This window comes from Salmo trutta, chromosome 33 (assembly GCF_901001165.1).
Source record: "Salmo trutta chromosome 33, fSalTru1.1, whole genome shotgun sequence".
NCBI lineage: Eukaryota > Metazoa > Chordata > Actinopteri > Salmoniformes > Salmonidae > Salmo > Salmo trutta.
The window spans coordinates 35,119,315-35,140,273 of NC_042989.1; the positions used below are offsets into that span (position 1 = coordinate 35,119,315).

Genomic DNA, 20,959 nt, shown 5'->3' on the forward strand with positions numbered 1-20,959 from the left:
ATTGCACAGTAAGCTTCATCTAATTAGAAGGACACACTTACAGTACCATCCAGATGAGGTAAAAGCATCTGCTCCTCCTCTGTCCATCTGTACGCTTTACATTATTCCATCTAAAGTAGAATCAGATGCTTGTCTAATCCATCTCTTACCCTCTCCCTTTCTCTCCTCCCCTCTTCCTCTCCTCTCTCTCCTCCCCTCTTCCTCTCCTCTCTCTACTCCCCTCTTTCTCTCCTCTCTCTCTCCTCCCCTCCTCCTCTCCTCTCTACTCCCCTCTTTATCTCCTCTCTCTCTACTCCCCTCTTTATCTCCTCTCTCTCTACTCCCCTCTTTATCTCCTCTCTCTCTCCTCCCCTCCTCCTCTCCTCTCTCCTCCCCTCTTTCTCTACTCTCTCCTCCCCTCTTTCTCTACTCTCTACTCCCCTCTTTATCTCCTCTCTCTCTCCTCCCCTTCTTCCTCTCCTCTCTCCTCCCCTCTTCCTCTCCTCTCTCCTCCCCTCTTCCTCTCCTCTCTACTCCCCTCTTCCTCTCTTTACTTCCCTCTTTCTCTCATCTCTCTAGTTCCCTTTTTCTCTCCACTCTCTCTGCTCCCATCTTTCTCTCCTCTTTCGCTCTCCTCCCCTATTTCCCTCCCCTCTCTCTCTCTCTCTCTCTCTCTCTCTCTCTCTCTCTCTCTCTCTCTTCCCTCTTTCTGCTCTTTCTCTGCACTCGGTTTCAACTCACAGGAAGATGGCTGTGCGTTAGATCTCAGATGCAGCTTAGTGTGTCTCTCTCTCTCTCTCCAACTCCCTCCCTCCCTCCCTCTCTATCCTTTCTAGTACCCACTAGATGCACAAACCCTCTATTGCTCTCTTTCTCTGTTCCCTTATCCCTCTCTCTTCTCTCTCCCTCACTCTCTCTTCCGCTTTCTCTCTCTCCTCTTTGGTACCCAGTGGAAGACTGGATGGACAAACACTATACATACATAAGTGTGCTGCTTGCCATATCAGATGTGTCCACTCTGGAAGCACCCACATGAAAAAATACTACAGTTTACTATAGTATTCTATAGTAAACTGTAGTATACTGTAGAATACTTTACTACATACTGTAGTATCCCTCCATGTGTAGTACTTACTATAGTATACTGTAGAATACTACAGTAAATACTGCAGTATTATCCACAAACACTGTAGTAAATACTACAGAAATGTCTGCAAAAACAGCTTTTTTCTTACTTTAGTAAATACTACAGAATTTAATTTGCATATACCCATTCCCCTCCCCATATCTCAATTTGTGCCGCCCATAAGTGAGAAACCTACTCTACATGCCCAAGTATAGACCATATTGTGTTCCCTACAGGTTATACTGTAGAAGCTCTGAACTACTGTATCTGTTCAGACCCCAGTCCTGCCTACCTACAGGTTATGGAAAATGCACTCTTATGGGCATTTCTCCTGTAGGTTTCCTGAAGGAGAAAGCCTACACTTCTATGTCAAAGAATATTAAACAAAAACACTATATTTAATACTACACTAAATATTACTGTATACTGCAATCCACAAAACACCACATGAATTATTATGGTACTGTATATACTACAGTTTTCTTTTACTGCAGTATGTATACTATAGTTAACTGTAAATTCTCTCTCTCTCCTCTAGCCGGCCTCTGCCCAGTAACTTTAGTTACTGTCACTAGCCTGCTACCAGCAGGTTACTCAACCCTGCACCTTAAAGGCTGCTGTCCTATGTACTTTCATGGAACACTGGTCACTTTAATAATGGAACACTTTAATAATGGTTACATACTGTTTTACACATTTCATATGTTTATACTGTATTCTAGTCAAGGCCATCCTATTTAATTATTGTTGTACATATACTATTCAAGCCTACGTATTCAACAGATTAGATATATACTACCATTCAAAAGTTTGGGGTCACTTAAAAAAAGTCCTTGTTTTTGAAAGAAAAACACATTTTTTGTCCATTAAAATAACATCAAATTGATCAGAAATACAGTGTAGACATTGTTAATGTTGTAAATGACTATTGTAGCTGTAAATGGCAGATTTCTTTTTTTTTATGGAATATGTACAGAGGCCCATTATCAGCAACCATCACTCCCGTGTTCCAATGGCACGTTGTGTTAGCTAATCCAAGTTGATCACTTTGAAAGGCTAATTGATCATTAGAAAACCCTTTGCAATTATGTTGTCACAGCAGAAAACTGCTGGAACATCAGCATTTGTGGGTTCGATTACAGGCTCAAAATGGCTAGAAATAAAGAACTTTCTTCTGAAACTCGTCAGTCTATTCTTGTTCTGAGAAATGAAGGCTATTCCATGCGAGAAATTGCCAAGAAACTGAAGACCTTGTACAACGCTGTGTACTACTCCCTTCACAGAACAGCGCAAACTGGCTCTAACCAGAATAGAAAAAGGAGTGGGAGGCCCCGGTGCACAACTGAGCAAGAAGACAAGTACCTTAGAATGTCTAGTTTGAGAAACAGACGCATCACAAGTCCTCAACTGGCAGCTTCATTAAATAGTACCCGCAAAATACCAGTCTCAACGTCAACAGTGAAGAGGTGACTCCGGGATGCTGGCCTGGTTTTATATGACACACACGCACTGACACACACACCCACACACTGAAACACACCCACTCATGCATACACACACACGCTCAAGATGATAGAGATACATGACCTTATTGTTAAAGTAATAAAAATGAGGTTTGTTATGTCTGTCGTGAGACCAGCAGACATGACGAGACACACGGTAACATGTATTCAGTGTCTGTGCTAAAGGCCTGTTTAAATTCCCTGAGCGGTGTTCTAATATACTCAATGGCGTAAACAAGGAGTATAAATTGAACTATTTACATACATTTTCTTGGTAAGAGGCCTGCGTCCAGGGTAATTCTGTAAGATTTCAGTTGAAGTGGATGAACCATAGGTCAACTTTAAACTATATCATACTAAAACCATTGAAAGAAACACGTACACATTTTTTTGTGTATGTTTAATTTTCTTGGAAACGAGAATGAATACAAAAAGAATCGCTATGGTAAAATCATAAGATATATGACAGGGATATAGCTATAGCATTGAAATGTTGCAAAAAAACGTACAAAGAGAAATCTTAAAGCCTTCACAAAAAACTCAACTGAAAGATTTTGAAAGGGGTTGATCTGGAACATAGTGGTTCTAGCACAGTGGCTTGGGGGAAGAATTATGTGGTGACACAATACAACCTGGAAATGTGTACAGTCTTCTACTAAAGAAGGCCGCTGAGGTTTTTGTGAAGGCAATACCCGTGAAGTGGGAAATGTGTGACTTTGGTTCTAAAAAAGTACTTTGTTGGACAATTCTAGGGTGTTTGTTGGACAATTCAGCCTAAAGCATTATCCTATTGGTAGTACCATTATATAGCAAACATAATGGTCTGAGAAGTAATACGGTAAAAAAAAAAAAAAAATTAAAGCAATTAAACAATGGCAGCATTCCCATTACTTGATCTCTTGGAAGAAATGATAAGTACATGACAAGCAGCAAGAATAGCAGTCTGAAAAAGTTGACAACATTCACGATATGTCTACTGAAATAAGTAGCTCGTGGAAATTTCTGAAAAGGGGGTCATGGTATCGCTGTATGTCTCCTCAAAAGAGACAACTCATGTCATTAATTTCTATTTACATAAAATATTTACAGCATTGTCATAATTAATCATAATCGCTCTGTTTATAAAATATATACCACAGTAAAAAAAAGTCAGAAGGGGGTTAAATGGTATTTACAAAGTCAGTGACTGGCATCACTATAAAGCGTTCGGTCTGAAGTCGGTTCAATGGTAGAAAGGATGGTGTGTCTTTGTTCTGTTGGCCCGGCCAATAGAGTCTCTCACAGGGCAGTGCTTAAAGGGTTGAAATCGGCAGGCAGTTTGATTGGGCAGACCTTGCCATTTGGTGGTCCGAACACAAAAAATGTCTGCCCTCTCTTCATAACTCCATGAGAGTGACCTGGAACTGACTGCTCATGACTTCAGAGATCTCTATAAGGAACGCTGAGTGGTTGCTGTAGTGTTCAATGATGTTGTCATCCATATTGACGAAAATCCTGAAACACAACAGACAAAGAAAAGATGAATGTCTTGTAACCACACTTTATATAACAGGCTACATGTTACGTAAATGACCTCTTTGTTGCTGTCTGGCTGAGACATTTTGTAGTCGTGAAACAAAAGAGTGAGAGGCCTCCAATTCCATCAACACTGCAAACAATTAATCAGGCCAGACTCCTTCTCCCAGATGGCAACCTGGCTTTACGGTAAGTAAAGCTTTGTTGCTAATCAAGCGATCTGCCTGTTCACGCTACCCGGAGGGAAGGGACTGATTGAAGACTATAAGCAGAACGAGAATGTTACAGAACCTGTTGGGTTTTCCATGTAATGTCAGCACACAGCAGGGCGGTGTGACAGAAGAACCACGTGGCATTCAGAGTGACAGACCCCCTCTAATCTTCTCCATCAAGTCAGCTTCAACAAATGACTGCCTCCCAACATGTTAGCGTTACACCCGTTCATTGACATGGATTCTTGTGTGAAGACTACAGGCCTACTTTACTACTAGGGGTAGGTCTCAAGCTGAGGGAAATGTTGTCACCTATACATCGAAGGACTTTACGTTTACTGTAAAATCAGAATAGTATATAAATCCTTTTGAAAGACTATGGCTCAAGCATTGAACACATAATGGATGCTATTATTTAATTTCATGGTTCACATGTTGACAATTGGGATACCAGCTCTTCCTCAAAGGTTAGTCCCATTCAATGGCATCCACCTCGCAACCACGTTTGCACAATAAGGTGGCTCCCTCCGCCTTAATCAAAACCCTTGTCTATCAGAGTAGCTACCTCTTTTCACTCAACGAAATAGACCAAAACACTTCCTGGTGTAGCTACGGGGATCGGTAGATCAGATTAGAGAAACATAAATATTGTAAAGTAAAACAATCGCCTGACTCATCCACCTTTCCGTCCTGTTTCTTTTTCTCTTTTGGAAGAGCTAGATTATCACATTACAGCAGACATAGAGCTAGCTAGCTCACCTAGCCAGTCTGTCAACTTTGGTTGGTTTCCTTACTGAGGACATTACAGTAAAATAGAATGATGTATTGCGAAAGGAAATAGTAAAATGGTAGTGTAGTGGGAAAGATAGGTTAGTCTGTGTACATCCTGAGGGTTTGAATTAAGAATTAGATTGTTCTGTATATGAAAGTGAAAATAGCTGTAAGTAGCAGAAGAAGATGTGTTGTTGTCCGTTAGTTTACTCCATTCAGGGGAGGGGTGGTAGGGTTGGGTGAACATTTTTAAATAGGGGGATTAGAAACTATGCTAACAATTACTTTGATAGAATCCAGAATATATCTGCAATATTGAAGCTCATCCACTAAATTAAAAAGTTGTAAAAAAAAATGTTTTTTAAATAAGTTTTTTAAAAAGACTTCAACCAGGATTCAAAATGAGGTACTGTAAAACATTCATTAAACGCTGAGTCTCAAATAGCTGCCTGTCCCTTTTAATAGCCGGGCAACGGCCCACATTTCAGCAAATAAACGTGTGCTTCAGATAAACGCTGGTTATAAATATCATTGTTTATTAGGATACTATGAATTACCGTGAATTGTGTATGAGGTTTAATGTTTGATATGTTACATTAGATAAATCAGTAATGACTCACAAAAAAGTCTCATCCATTTTTATCGGCAGCAAGAAACTGCTAGCCATTGGCTGCTAACAGCTGAGAACGGTTAGCTAACTGGCAAGCAATAAAACCGTCAACAACTTCGGGAGTACAGACCCTCAGAAATCGTCCGATTGCCCATCTGGTGGCTAAAGTAAGAACTGCTGAAAATTCACAGTCAAATAGGATAATTATTATTCTATTATATATATTTTTCAATAGAGACATACTAAGACAATAGAAATGTGACACAATGTGTAAATGATAACACATCTGTGCAGTAAATTAAGAAATGTATTAAAATGCTGGAATTAAACAATGAACTATGAAATGAGCGAAGCTCTGTGTACTAAGGAAATAGACACCTGGTTCAAATAAAAGCCTGTCTAGCAAGCGCCTGTTGGGTTCAGTGACTTAAACAAATAAAAACTTGGGCTATTAATTTATGTTTTACGGTAAGTAGTATATCCTGCTGCGCACCTACTTAATCAAATCCAATACATTTCCCTTCAATTTACTGTAACTTGCTAATGCTACTTGGGAATACCATTGCTAATTATGTAGCATAGCTAACGCTAACACTTGTTCCTCCTTGATGTAAAAAAAAAAACTGATCACTGAAAGGCCTCAGAAAGTAATTTACCCTCTTTTGCATTTCTTGTATATTTTCCCAATGGAGTCCTCTTGCATGCCGTACTTTTCAGAAATCTGAGAAAGGAACAAAGGAAAGATTTTATATCACTGTCAACTCTACAGTATTCTCTCATGCTTAAATGATGAGATGCTTGGACAATGACAAAGTTGGGTAAGGAATAAGTATTATTAGTGTACTACTTTACCGCTTGTCTCAGGCCTTTCAGAGTTGGGGTGTTGAGCATGAGAGCATCGAACACCTCCTCGGACTCTGTTCTCACGTACAAGAGTACTGCAAAACAGGACAACAGAATACGTCAGGTTGTTTACCAGACCAGGAGAAAACAGGACAACAGAACTGTGCCGTGTATTCATTGAAGCCAAAGGAAGCCAGGATTCCCCCCCAAAATTGTAAAAAAATATATCTTTAGTCTCTCTCTGTGTTTCATAATTTTCCTTCAATTTGCAAGAGGCTTAATGTATCTCACCGGAGAAAGCATCCAAGTGAGCGAAACAGCGCCCCTCTGTCTCTGTATGTATAGCCCATCTATCTGATGCATTCTGGTCAAAAAGAGTAGGATATTCTTCCCGCCCGTAGCATTGAATGCAAGGAACCCAGTGAGCATTTGACCTCCCTATGAAATAATAGCCAATTGTTGAGCTAAACTGAGTGAGCTCAACTGTGAATGGTCCTGACACACCAAAAATGTTTTTCAAGTGGAGTCCATTTTGGATTTGGCTTCACGCCAGTCCATCACATCAAAATACCAAATGTCACTGACTGAGAACTTGAATTGTTGCATCTCATTGTGTTCTAGTCATCCGGTAGCTAGCTAGCTAGTTAAAATTGGCCCTTTCCTAAAAGAGCCACAGATGGATACAGGGATTTGGACTTGTGATTTTACTTAATTGTCCGTACTGGTCAATGATTATAATGGCGATTCTGATCCAAACATTAATTCATACATTTTGCCCCTGACCTGAGAGGATGGAAGTTCAATATGTAACTAGATGTAGTAGGCTAATGTTAACTAGCTGGCTCATCATTGCCCATGAAAGGAAGTTAGGCTAGCGAGCAAGCATTTTAGCCAGTTAGCCCAGGACAACAAAAATAAAAAAACGTGTAGTGTATGACAGTCATAGACCATTTCATCAACATGAAAGAGAGGAGGATGGCATACACACACACACACACACAAATCAGAACCATGGACAGCCACATATTTATACTGAACAAAAATAGAAACGCAACATGTAAAGTGTTGGTCTCATGTTTCATGAGCTGAAATAAAATATCCCAGAAATGTTAAATTTGCACAAAAAGCTTCTCTCAAATGTTGTGCACAGATTTGTTTACATCCCTGTTAGTGAGCATTTCTCCTTTGGTAAAATCATCCATCCATAGGACAACAGAATACGTCAGGCCGTTTACCAGACCAGAAACACAGTAGTGCTCTCTGTATATTTGCTTTGGGTTTGGACAATTTCATTTCAATTCAGGAAGTGCGCTGTATTTTCAATTCAATAATTGTATTTTTCTATTTACCTTTCTGTTGCTCCTCCAATCTGGCCTGCTTGCTTGGTGGTGGGCTACCACTGCTCTGGTCCACTCTATCAGGGTAAAGTCTCTTCAGGGATGTCCTTTCAACTTCTTCCAGTGTTGTGGGAGGTGCCTACACAGAGAACAATCATTAGGTACAGTTCCTCTATAGAATATGATTGCTTAATTTCCCATCCCAGCCATTTTATGCTGGAACAGTCATAAATAAGAATGTTATTATCACTGCTAAAGACGTCTCCCATGACCCTGTAGAGATGCAGAGAGATAAAAGGTTCCAGACCAGAAGTCTGTCTATCTAAACTATCAGAGACAATCAGAGACGTAACTCTTTGTTGTTTTTTGTCGCACTGCTTTGCTTTATCTTGGCCAGGTCGCAGTTGTAAATGAGAACTTGTTCTCAACTGGCCTACCTGGTTAAACAAAGGTGACATAAAATAAAAGTTTCACAACCTGTCAGCGAGTCACATTTTGTATTGTATATAAGACAGAACATTTTCAGACTCTTTTTATCAAGATAACATTCATTTGTTTGGGGATTGTTCAGTTCTCTCCCCTCTTAAGAAACTGGCATTTTCTAAGACTTATTTTTTTGGACAGATGGAATGATTTATGGGACTCAACTAAGTCTTGTAAATCATCCTACCCTCAGAGCTCAGAAAAGCAAATGACCCCCTTCACCTTTATCCTGAATTAGGGCAACATCTCTCCCTAGCTTCCTCTCTTAAAGCAGTGAAAATGTCTGTACTGTCAAGTAAGAATGGGAGCATTAACACTTGGTAGAAGACTGAGCACACACACACACACTCCCCCTCCCCACTCCCAGAAGCCCAGACTGTGGGAACTAAATGCCTGTCAGAACAGGAGCCCCACCACCTCCACTGGCTTGTGTCAACAACACTGAAAAGTGGGGGGCTCGGTGAGTGTGTCTGCCAGGTGTGTGTGTGTGTCTGCCCGGTGTGTGTGTGTGTGTCTGCCAGGTGTGTGTGAGTGTGTCTGCCAGGTGTTTGTGTCTCTGCCAGGTGTGTGTGCGTCTGCCAGGTGTGTGTGTGTCTGTCTGCCAGGTGTGTGTGTGTCTGTCTGCCAGGTGTGTGTGTGTCTGTCTGCCAGGTGTATGTGAGTGTCTGTCTGCCAGGTGTATGTGAGTGTCTGTCTGCCAGGTGTATGTGAGTGTCTGTCTGCCAGGTGTATGTGAGTGTGTCTGCCAGGTGTTTGTGTCTCTGCCAGGTGTGTGTGTCTGCCAGGTGTGTGTGTCTGCCAGGTGTGTGTGTGTCTGCCAGGTGTGTGTGAGTGTGTCTGCCAGGTGTGTGTGAGTGTGTCTGCCAGGTGTGTGTGTGTCTGCCAGGTGTATGTGTGTGTCTGCCAGGTGTGTGTGTGTGTGTGTGTGTCTGCCAGGTGTGTGTGTCTGCCAGGTGTGTGTGAGTGTGTCTGCCAGGTGTCTGTGAGTGTGTCTGCCAGGTGTGTGTGTGTGTGTGTGTCTGCCAGATGTGTGTGTGTCTGCCAGGTAAGTGTGAGCGTGTCTGCCAGATGTGTGTGTGTCTGCCAGGTAAGTGTGTGTGTGTGTGTGTGTGTGTGTGTGTAGGTTCCTGCAGGTTATCCCGTGTGACACACTAGAGTCGAGTTTCGAGTCGAGGAATCTGAATAGCCCACCAATTAGATTGTCTGAGCTTGGCGTCTGCCTCTCCTCACTTTCCCTGATACTCTTCCTTATCCCAACCCACTTTTCCCACAAACTTATTTTCCCACACTATCCCTCCCCCTTATGTGTGCCAGAGCCCTGAGCTACAGTCCCGGGATAGCAGGGAACATGACTCAACTCACTGTTGTGGTGGTGAACTCCAAGATCTCTCAATCCCAAAGAAAGAGAAAGAAAGGTGGAGTAGATGAGGGAGGAGGGAGACCTACCAGGCCGCAGCGCTGCATGTTGGAGAGGTGCATCTCTGGGATAAAGAGGACAGGGTTGGTGACATGGTCCTCCAAGGTTTTTAAGAAGGTGCTGTCACTTCCCATGGAGCTGGACACTACTGACTTGATGGCTGAGGAGGGAGAGGAGAACACTGGGTTAGAATGAGCATTATAGAATCGCCTGTTAAATTTAACACTTAAAGGGCTTGTTTTCCCTGGGTGCTTTTTAGTCTAGGAGTAGGGTTTACCTGAGTCTGGGAAACTGTCTCTATGACATTGTAATGCTTGTGAGACTGAATTATCCTCTTTAAGGTAGAATAGGTACTGAATAATAACACTTCATACAAGTGGGGATCAATCCAAAAATGCCAATTTCGTTAGAAACGCATGGGGTCTTAAATGACAATCACAGACTGAGAATGCAGGATTTATTTCCTGCTTGTCTGTTTTCACTGTTGATTTAGTCAGACTATTTCAACCATGTAATGGAGTGGAGTTGGACTTGTGAAGGCCAAGCCTCATGATAAAAAACTAACTGATGAAAGCAGATACCCAACCTGTAATTAAATTACTTATTTGCATATTCTAACATGCTGACCACACCGCTTGTGTTTCTTGCACGAGTGTTGCAAAAATAAATGTACACGTTATTCAATAATAGAATCCAAACTGCACACATGCTCGTGCGACAACGAACTTCTACGTAGCCAGGCCCTAAAATAGAACTTGGTTTTATTTTTGCCACTTGAGGCGCTGCAAGTCCCGCCTCTCTCATTTCCTCATTGGTTTTTAGGAGCAAGCTGAACTGAGGTCCACACTCCAGTCCAGTTGGTGGTGGTAATGCACCTTAAAGTTGGTTGCCAACTGCCATTTAAAGTCCACAGAAGAAGAAGACGGAAGGAGGACAGATTACTAGAAACAAATCTTTACCCTTTTACCTGTGGATAAATTGTTGGAGTAGAGAACAGACGATTTTGTGTGGTTCAAAATTCTACAAAGATCCAGGAAACAAAAGGACTTTGAACATTTCAGGTAAAATAACAACCCAATTGTCATTGACGTGTGTGCAGGTGGCAGGGAAGTCAGGCGCAGGAGAAACCAACTTGGTGGAACTGGAGTAGTTTAATTATTATAAAACAAACTCCAAAAAACCAAAGTACATAAAAATAAACATGGGTAAACATACCCGTCGCACACCTATACAAAATCACGAACACATACCCACAAACAATCTCCGACAAGGACATGAGGGGAAACAGAGGGTTAAATACACAACATGTAATGAATGGGATTGCAACCAGGTGTGTAGGAGGACAAGACAAAACCAATGGAAAATAAAAAATGGATCAATGATGGCTAGAAGACCGGTGACGTCGACCACCGAGTACCACACGAGCAAGGAGGGGCATCGACTTCGGCAGAAGTCGTGACACCAATGTTTATATCCCAGGACAAATTAGCTAAATGTCCATGAATGTTTCATGTGTTTCGATCTGTCCCCAAATGAATGTTGTTGGTTCAGAGTTCGTTTTGATATTTCAACCTGCCTGTCCTGATCGCGTCTGGTGTGGATGAACAAAATCAACATGTGCGCACGTGGGCGCATGCACGTGCCCATCATAGCCAGCATGTTAGACACTACATGGTGTTAGAGGTCTCCTGGGGTTTACATCTGTCATTGGGTTAGTGTTTGTGTGTGGATGTCGCTTGTGATCATTTTTCTAATAAGACAGTGCCTGAAGAACTCTTACTTTTGGAGTCGATGACAGTTTTGCCCCTCCTCTTGCTCCTCTTCCTGTCCTCATCCCTCATCTTCCTCTCTGCACCCTGAGGAGAAAGACCCAGACACACATGGTCACAACTCTACTCTGACAATTTTATTCCTCATTTTACTAACCAGTCAGCCATACAACAATGTATTTATTAGAGAAGAAGCAACAATAAAATAATACATCCGATTTTAAGTCGTGATTGACTGACTAGCAGGGACGACATTGATGACGGAACACTCATTCACCAGCTGCTAAACCAGTTTGTTTGGCTTGTGTGTCATTGAGCGGCCCGACACATTATCACTCCACTGTTTCAAAACAGCTAGTGACAATGGATGACACATCCCAAAAGGTGGATAGATTGAAAAGATTACATGGCCATAGGGGCTTTTGACGACAACTATCAGATTTCAAGCCAACAATGGGATCAATGACTAGGTCTGTGAACCATCAGACGTAGGTTCAACTTATGAACCAGACATCTGAGATGAAATCATCTGTTTTCGTCACCTGCACAGCTTTAGGTCATCAACTAGAGATACAGTAACTGTATAGGCCTTAGTACCAAACCTTGGGGGATACCACTAAATATATATTGTAAAGCATACAGTGCATTCGGAAAGCATTCAGACCCCTTGACTTTTTCCACATTTTTTTGAATGTAATTAACTTATCCTAAAATTATTTAGTTTGTTTTCCTCATCAATCTACACACAATGCCCCATAATGACAACGCAAAAACAAGTTTAGAATTTTTTGCAAATGCATAAAAAAAACTGATATCACATTTACATAAGTATTCAGACCATTTACTCAGTACTTTGTTGAAGCACCTTTGGCAGCGATTACAGCCTTGAGCCTTCTTGGGAATGACGCTACAAGCTTGGCACACCTGTATTTGTGGAGTTTCTCCCATTCTTCTCTGCAGATCCTCTCAAGCTCTGTCAGGTTGGATGGGGAGCGTTGCTGCACAGCCATTTTCAGGTCTCTCCAGAGATGTTCGATTGGGTTTCAAGTCTCGGCTCTGGCTGGGCCACTCAAGGACATTCAGAGACTTGTCCCGAAGCCACTCCAGCATTGTCTTGGCTGTGTGCTTAGGGTTATTGTCCTGTAGGAAGGTGAACCTTGATCCCAGTCTGAGGTCCTGAGCAGTTTTTCATCAAGGATCTCTCTGTACTTTGCTCCATTCATCTTTCCTGACTAGTCTCCCAGTCCCTGCCGCTGAAAAACATCCCCACAGCATGATGCTGCCACCACTATGCTTCACCGTAGGGATGGTGCCAGGTTTCCGCTTGATGTGACGCTTGGCATTCAGGCCAAAGAGTTCAATCTTGGTTTCATCAGACCAGAGAATCACCTAAAGGACTCTCATGGTCTGAGAGTGGCCAGACGGTGCCTTTTGACAAACTCCAAGCGGGCTGTGGCTTCCGTCAGGCCACTCTACTATAAAGGCCTGATTGATGGAGTATTGCAGAGATGTTGTAGAAACATCTCAAGGATGATCAATGGAAACAGGATGCACCTGAGCTCAATTTCGAGTCTCATAAAAAAGGGTCTGAATATTTATGTAAATAAGGTATGTTTTTTTTATTTTTAATACATTTGCAAACATTTCTAGAAACCCGTTTTCGCTTTGTCATTATGGGGTATTGCGTGTAGATTGTTGAGGAAAAAATGTATGTACGTAACAAAGTGGAAAAAGGTAAGGGGTCTGAATACTTTCCAAATGCACTGCACATCTATAAGCCCTTCAAAAAAACATTTGAGACAGAGATCTTTACTGACCTTATCACAGAAGATTTTGACCTGGACGGCAGCTCTGTGGATGAGGCGGTTGGTGCCGGTGCTGAAATCATAGGTGTCGATCTGGAGGTTGAGAGGAAGCCCCTTCACCCCCTTCTGAGAGGAGAAGTCTGTACTCAGAGAGTTAATGCCAATGTACACCTAGAGAGAGGAGAGAGGAGAATAGGGTTAAACATGATATCAGACAAGGAAAGGTACAGTATTAATACTGGTTTCAAAAAAACTAATAAAGCAACACATTACGGGCACAACACCTCTCCCCTGTTTTACCTACTTTTTGTGTGCATGTACTGACATGTATGTGTAACCAATAGATACACACGCAAACTACATGTTAAAGTATTTTGTCCGTTATGTGTCGGACCCCAGTAAGGCCAGCTGTTGCTAATGGAGATCTTGATCATTTTAAAAAATGTGAGGACTTTCTAGAACTGTTTCGGTGCCCTTTAAAAAAAAAAAGGTCCTTGAGCGGTATTGAGAACCTTGAAAAACCATTAAAACATTTACACAATGGTTTCACTAATGTTCTATTCAATGTCATATAATGAAAAGTGACAAAGAGAGAGAATGTCGCGTGTGTGTGGGCGGCTGGCTGCCCTTTGACCAATGAGGTGTGACTGAGAGAAAATAAAAAGATTGTGTGACAAGCATAGACACATCTCTGATCAGGAAGAAGTGTGGAGACAGAAAAAGCTTAACAAATCAAAAACTAGGAATCTATGGACACGTGTTGTGATGACACCTTTTCGGATTGGCAACCCTCCACTCGTGGAAAAACATACAGACGTACAGTGTAACAGAAAAGTTTCTAATGTTTCCACAACGGCTGTGTCTTGGTAAGGTTTCAGGATATAAGAGGCCCTGATTTTAACAGACTTGTTCTGGGTAAAAAAACAAAGTTAGTATATCACTGGTTGTGACAACAGGTGCCTTCAGTTTTGAAATGAGCTTTACTCTCTCATTCCTTCCAACATGTCCTTCCTTTCTCTCTCTCCCCCTCTCTCTCTCCGTTCTCCCTCTCTCCATTCTCTCTCTCTCCATTCTCCCTCTCTCCGTTCTCCCTCTCCCTCTCTCCACCTGCAGGGAGTTTCACTGCCTCACCCCTATGGGCGTGAGCAGATTGCAGTAAGCGCTCTCGACGTGTCGCTCTTGCCTTGTGGTGACAGGCGCCCCGGGGCGGCCGCATGCCAGGGATTCCTCCCCTCCCAACCCTCAGCGCTCCCTCATCGCCCCATTTCAGCTCAATGGATAGCGTGGCTAGATAAATAATAGGGCTGTTCCAAGCGCTTGGACTTTATCTGTGTGTGTGTGTGTGTGTGTGTGTGTGTGTGTGTGTGTGTGTGTGTGTGTGCGTGCGTGCGTGTGTGCGTCAGTGTGTGTGTGTGTCAGTGTGTGAGTGTCAGTGTGTGTGTGTGCGTGCATCAGTGTGTGTGCGTCAGTGTGTGTGTGTCAGTGTGTGTGCGTCAGTGTGTGTGTGTGTGTCAGAGTGTGTTTTTCCACTGCTGCGCCAGTTTCCTGGCTGCGCTTACCTTCGCTTCCTCGTTGGGGTTCCAAATGAAAGACAGAGCGTTGAAGGCCACCTCTTCCACATGGCTGATGCCACTGAACACCTCTTTGTAATCAGCTAGAAGACAGATAGAAAGATATTGATTTCAGGAAAATAAAATGGTTATCTGCTCTGACAAGATCCAGGCTTACGAAAGAAACCAGATTGTGTATTTCTGTTCTGAGTAGATACAGGCTTATGAAAAGAAGCAACAACAACTAATAAAACCTTCCAGTCATTGACATTTGTTGTTTTAGATGTAGAGCTAAGGCAATTCCTGTTTGCTGTTCCTATGCATGTGTTTGTGTGTACATGGTAAAGGTTGTATACCGATGTCAATGACCCTCTGCTTAACGGTCGGCTGCCTTGCGTGCCAGTGATTCCAGCACCTCAGTTGGATCTCTGCACTCTTATCATTCTCAAACACCGCCATGACCACCGTCTGGAGAAAGAGAGCAGAGAGAGAGGCCATCAGACAAGGTACATTTTGTGTAGGTTGTGTGCATCGCCGACTCCGAGAAAGGCAAACTACTGGGCATGTTTCATTCGCTAAGGCTTGTGTGTTCTCTTTTTACCAGAGAAAAGAGAGGGCTGTCACGCAGACCTTTAGCTCCTCCCCCTGTTCTCCCTCTCGGCCTGTCTAACTGGCTGACAAGCATTGGGTTTGGCCCCGCCAGATGAAATATGTGTTGGCCCCGAACACTGAGCCTGGCGGAACTCCAAAACCAAAATCACTCATCACAAGAAGAGAGAACAACGTTCCCACCCTGCTCCATCTACCATGACAGTCAACAATGGTGAGGAGGGGGGCGATTTTGAAGGAACACACATTCACTGGGGTTGTGTCAAATAGAACATCCTCTGGTGAAGAGGAACTGTCCTCTTGAGTGATGTCATCAAAGCTCGACTCACCTTGACTTTGTTGGAGGACAGGCTGTCCACCCCTTGTAGGGAGATAGGGTAGAACTGGCCCTTGTTGAGGTAAACCATGGGCAGCTGGGACGACTTGTGCTGGGTGGCTTGAGGGGCTCCCAGAACGAACTGGAAATCATTCCTGGAGACAGAATGTTAACGGTCAGCATTATGTAATGCCATTTGAATATTACTGCCATTGCTTTGCGAGTTATACACAGCTCTATGAAATTCATTACCTTTAGCATAATTAAATTAGCATTTGCCACACTTGGGCGTAGCTCAGCACAGGTGTTCTAATTTGATTTGTTTCCCAGGGCACATAGCTACCTGTATCTCTCTGGAGGGGAGTTGGTGTAGGAGTCAGAGTACACTGGACTTGGCTGCTTGGTAAAGGGATCACTGTAGGGTAGAGCCTGCTTCAGAGGAACACAAGAAAAAAGTAATGAGGAGATGGAATGTGAAAAAGAAAGAGAGAGAGAGGGAAACTAGAAGGGGAGAAGTTGCCAGAGATGAAAATGTACAAATAAACAAGACGGCTGCTCTGGTTAGAGCTGTAAGCTTACTTCAGCGGTGGCCTCAGGGAAGGCTGTCTCTGTGGGCCACTTCTGGGAGAGCAGGGAGTCGAACATGTTGTTGATGGCCTGCTTGTCGTAGGTGTCGGCACTGGAGTTTTGGGGGACAGAGGGGGGGCAGAGGGACGACAGCTTGCTGTTGAGGTCCAGCGCCTCCTGGGGGTGGCTGGAAGAAATGTTGATGATGTTGGTAGGCGTCTCCAGGGAGACCAGCTCGGGGGAGGAGCCACTCTGTGTCCTGGGTTGGGAGGAGGGAGAGGAGTTTAGATAGAAGACCAACCCAATTAGCCACTCCTTTGATTGACACTCAATTACATAATGGAGATGTTTGACAAACAAAACTCTTCTGAGAAACACTGATTGTCAGTAGAACTGCCCTTCCTTCAACAACAAAAATCCAGCTCTTTTATACAGTAGCATGTACAGCAGCACACATGCACACAATTCCCCACATAATATGTGTAAAAGTCAATAAGAATGAATAAAGCCAGTGTAGTTCTCAGAGTCCACTGAGCACACAGTGCTACTGAACGTGAACTAAAGAAAGCTGGGTGGGAACTGTTTACCGCCTAATCCCAATATTTCTTCCCCTCTTTCTTTATTTGAGTTTTGTCGAAAGGGACTGACTGCCGTGTTTGACGGGACAACAGCGCGGCCACCGACGGCCATTTTTTAACCCAGACAAAAGAGAGGGTGAGAGAGAGGGAAAGCTGGGGCTGCTTCTCCTCCTTTGTGAGTCAGACACAGTGTTGTTCAGGGGTGGGAAGAGGAGGAGTACCCATAATCCCTTGGGGTTCTGTTTGACAGGGGGATTAGCCACAAGCTCACCCAACTCTGACCTCGCCAAAGCCTTGCCCTTTCTCTGCTGCTTGACTCAATGACATAGGAACTCCCAATACCACCCAGGTTCCACTTAAAAATCCCTTTACCATCCGATCTTCCCCATACCCCTTTAGTGTCTGCCTCCTCAGTTCGATTAACAGGTGAAATTTTCTTGGCCTTTAACCTGATCGCTCAATCAAGTCCATACTCCTGGTAGTGTAAACAATTGCTTAGATATCAATCTTACCTCTCTGGCTTGTACATACTGCTGCCTCGGCTGCATGTAACCATTTTCTGTTCTTTTGGTGTCTGTGAACATGAGAGGCAACAGTGAGTTGTTTCTGTACAACACATGCAAAGGAGACAGGTTGAACTTAAACGGGTGGTATAACACACACACACACACACACACACATTACCTTGCACTGGTCGTAGGTGAGTAGGCTGTCTGTGTAGGCCCAGGAGTCCATGATGAGGTTACTGTAACACTGGTAGTTGAAACTCTCGTTCTGAAGGACCAATCCCAGAGTTCTGCAGCACACAAACCAGGAGAAACATTAATAAACTCACATTATAAAAAAAAGGCTTCACATTCTGAATAAGGCATTAGAGTGAAGGAGGTCGCACTTTGGCTTTGGGAAGTGCATCTTTGTCTATGCGTATGTTAACCTTTGTAGTAGAAATGCTAGACTTTATGCTGTGAGTGTCTGCATGCAACCTAAAGCTCTGCACATACTTGCCCCTGGGCTAGGATGAGGGTTTCGATTGCATAACCACAGATCTTAATAAGATATTTGCTACTCGCTGCGTACAGTAGATGCCAGAAAAGTTCAACATACTAGGGGCCAAGAGCTCACCCACACACAAGTATGCCTTGTATAACCTCAAAATAATTACCTTCACTAGAACTCAATCACATTATCAGTTACCTCGGTATCATGTTCTTTTTTTTAATGAAAATAAAGAAATAACTTCTTTGTTATAAGCCTTTTCCCTCCTAGGGTCATAGGGTCATAGGGTAGTAGTGACTTCTTAAGTACAAAGGTCAGGACCCGTGCTGTCACCTGGAAGGCTCTGGGTTTCCAACAGTTTGCCAACAGTCCAGACACAAAACAAGGGATTTAGGGGAAGGATCAGTAACTCCTTAGGATAAACAGAAAGAAAAGTGGGATTTGTTTTGTGGGAATTTCCTGGCAACTGACAATGGAGTAAACTTCCTGTAGGTTGACCTGGAGTGGCCAGTGTGCAAACAGAGCAGGTTTACCTACGAGCTACCACATAATGTGCTGACAACAAAAGGAAGACATCAGGCATTGACATCCTACTGTGTTTAACCAGGAGAGAGAAAATCACAATAAGGGCGTATTAGCAGAAAATAAGGTTGTATTATCACTGTCCTTCCATACCTCTTAAGATTCCTATACAACTGTTTACTAAAATGCCTTCTCTCAAAACTGCAACCCACCACTGCAAAGACTGATACAGACACCTGCTGTAAGGTACACCTGTCTCCCCCTCTACAGACACTCACCTGCCTCAGTGTACATTAACACCACAACATTCCATTAGCTACTCTTCCCCTTACAAAAAGGGGCCGTTTTCAAACTGCAGTAAAAGTGCAGTAACTGCAGTCGACTGTGGTATTTTGGACGCAGTAATTGCAGTATAACCGCATTGTACTGCAGTTATACTGCAAAATTATTGCAGTAAAAAAAAAAAAAATTGGGGGGGCGCATTATTTGCTGCATACTGCAGTTATACTGTACTCTGACTGCAAAGGCCTTTCTCTAAATACTGCTCAATACAAATGTTACAATAGAGAATCCCTGTCTCGAGTTTCACCACTACATTATGTAATTCAACGCATTCTCCAAGACATTCAGGAGGCCGGTACCAGCTTCCCTCTCCCCCATTGTGTGTTGTACCCCTTAGGTTAGTGTCAACACGACCTATGACAGGCCAGTTTAAACCACCAGTCACTATAAACACAGCAGGGGGACATCAAAAGTGCGTGTGTGTGTGTGTGTATCAGGTTCTCCACTAAATAAACTTTTAGTAAAAACACACACCTTTCACATGATGGTCTCATTGCACAACATAGAGAAACAGAGGTAGAGAAGAGAGGGCATGAGTGCCCTGAATTTCTCCCCTTCTCTCTCTCTCTCAGGAAGTGCAGGTAACTCTTACTGTTCAACAGAAGATGATGAATGGACAAGTCAGCACTTGCATCATAATCTATTCTGGCCCTCAGCAGAAAATAAAAGGTAGACTGTTGCAGAACCAAAAGCAGTTACAGCCAAAAGAGCCTTACATCAATCCAACCAACGGATGCACTTATGTCACGTTCATGCAGTAGTCGTAGAAAATAAAGGTGATCCAGAGTTTCCCACTAGGGGAAACAATCAATAGGAAGCGCCACGCAAATAAGTTACTTACATTTTAACCCGGAGGTTCCGAGTTTCCAATAGCATGTGAATGCGGCATTAAAATATTAGACTGTCTAATACAATTAGTTGCATTTTACCTTAGCAGGTATACACCACAAGACAAGTCCCAACACATTTCCCTTAAGGAACACATTCTAGCCCCAGAACACCCCCTTTTAACCCTGTAAAACATAGCATGTCACAGAGAACCATGTAAAGAAGTTGTCAACTTACTCAATCTCTTTGGTCATGACTCCTTTCCAAGACAGCAGAGTTTAGGTCCCTCTGGGTAAAGACTCCTCTAGTGGGTGTTGTCTGTCTTAGCAGAGAGAGTGAGCCTGTTTTGATTCCTGTCCTCACCAGCTCCCCACATTTATTTCGTGCTGACAGGTAGCTTCCCTCACTCGCGCCTGATTGGCCAAGGGCTCCAGAGACAGGTGCCTGATAGGACAGGTGTAGAGGGGTTAACTGTTTCAGCGCTGATGAAACACAGGTGTGAGTGGCGGGTACTTAGCAGGACAATCCTGGGAAGTGTTTCACACATCTCATTAGGAGTTAAAGAAAAGAGATTGGTTTCTCCAGGGTGTCAAATGATTCTTATTGAAAGTGAGATAACAAAGAGTTTTTTCAGGAACTATGCTTTAAAATGGTAATAGAATTCAGTATCATTATACAGTGTTGAGAAAAAATTTACTGGTGCCATGGTGCACTTATTTGCTGGGATCAGTGTTTGCAATTGTTTTTGACTAAACTATTTAACCTGTTGAGGCCAGGGAATGGAATGGAAGTAGTTGGAAGTAGTTGAGTAGTAGTAGATAAGGACTTTATATTTGGATAGGATAGGATTTGGATAGGATTTGAAAGGATTTGTTACATTGCATATTGAATAATCCACAAGAGGAACATAATTAAGATGATAATATCTGGTCCCTATAAAGAAACAAAGACCATACCATAATTTCACATTGATATACTGGTACATCCATGTTCATTTATTTAATGAGCCTGAGTTCTTTCTGCTGTTTAAAATGTTTTAACAATTATAGTACGATTTTTTTTTATGGTTTGGATTTTACATTTCAATATAGATAAAACTGAAATTTGTAATCTTTTAAATCTGGAAAGAAATTCAAGTGAAAATTCACAATTCTCAGAGTGCAATACATCTTTAAATATTTCACATTTAAATATGGAACATCACACACATGGTTTATTTTAGATATTAGTATTTCTGTATGGGATCAGCCCATATAGCAGAAACCAAAATATGGAGATGGTA

General features: G+C 42.7%; 1 protein-coding gene across 2 annotated transcripts; it reads right to left on the reverse strand.

The window, feature by feature from the left end:
- Nucleotides 1-2,992: 2,992 nt before the first annotated feature.
- LOC115172891 (grainyhead-like protein 3 homolog) lies at nucleotides 2,993-20,052 on the reverse strand. Of its 2 annotated transcripts, none has more exons than XM_029730731.1 (15): nucleotides 19,915-20,052; nucleotides 17,674-17,785; nucleotides 17,502-17,563; nucleotides 16,424-16,670; nucleotides 16,188-16,273; nucleotides 15,858-15,999; nucleotides 15,276-15,387; nucleotides 14,929-15,023; nucleotides 13,382-13,540; nucleotides 11,576-11,651; nucleotides 9,825-9,955; nucleotides 7,908-8,034; nucleotides 6,568-6,653; nucleotides 6,372-6,436; nucleotides 2,993-4,101 (listed from the first exon to the last, which is right to left on the reverse strand). In XM_029730731.1, the coding sequence occupies exons 1-15, from the start codon at nucleotides 19,929-19,931 to the stop codon at nucleotides 3,984-3,986; spliced, it is 1,635 nt and encodes a 544-aa protein (XP_029586591.1). In that variant the 5' UTR covers nucleotides 19,932-20,052; the 3' UTR covers nucleotides 2,993-3,983. The 2 variants fall into 2 exon arrangements, with proteins under 2 accessions (XP_029586591.1, XP_029586590.1); XM_029730730.1 differs by having other exon boundaries at nucleotides 16,188-16,276.
- Between the last annotated feature and the right edge of the window lie 907 nt (nucleotides 20,053-20,959).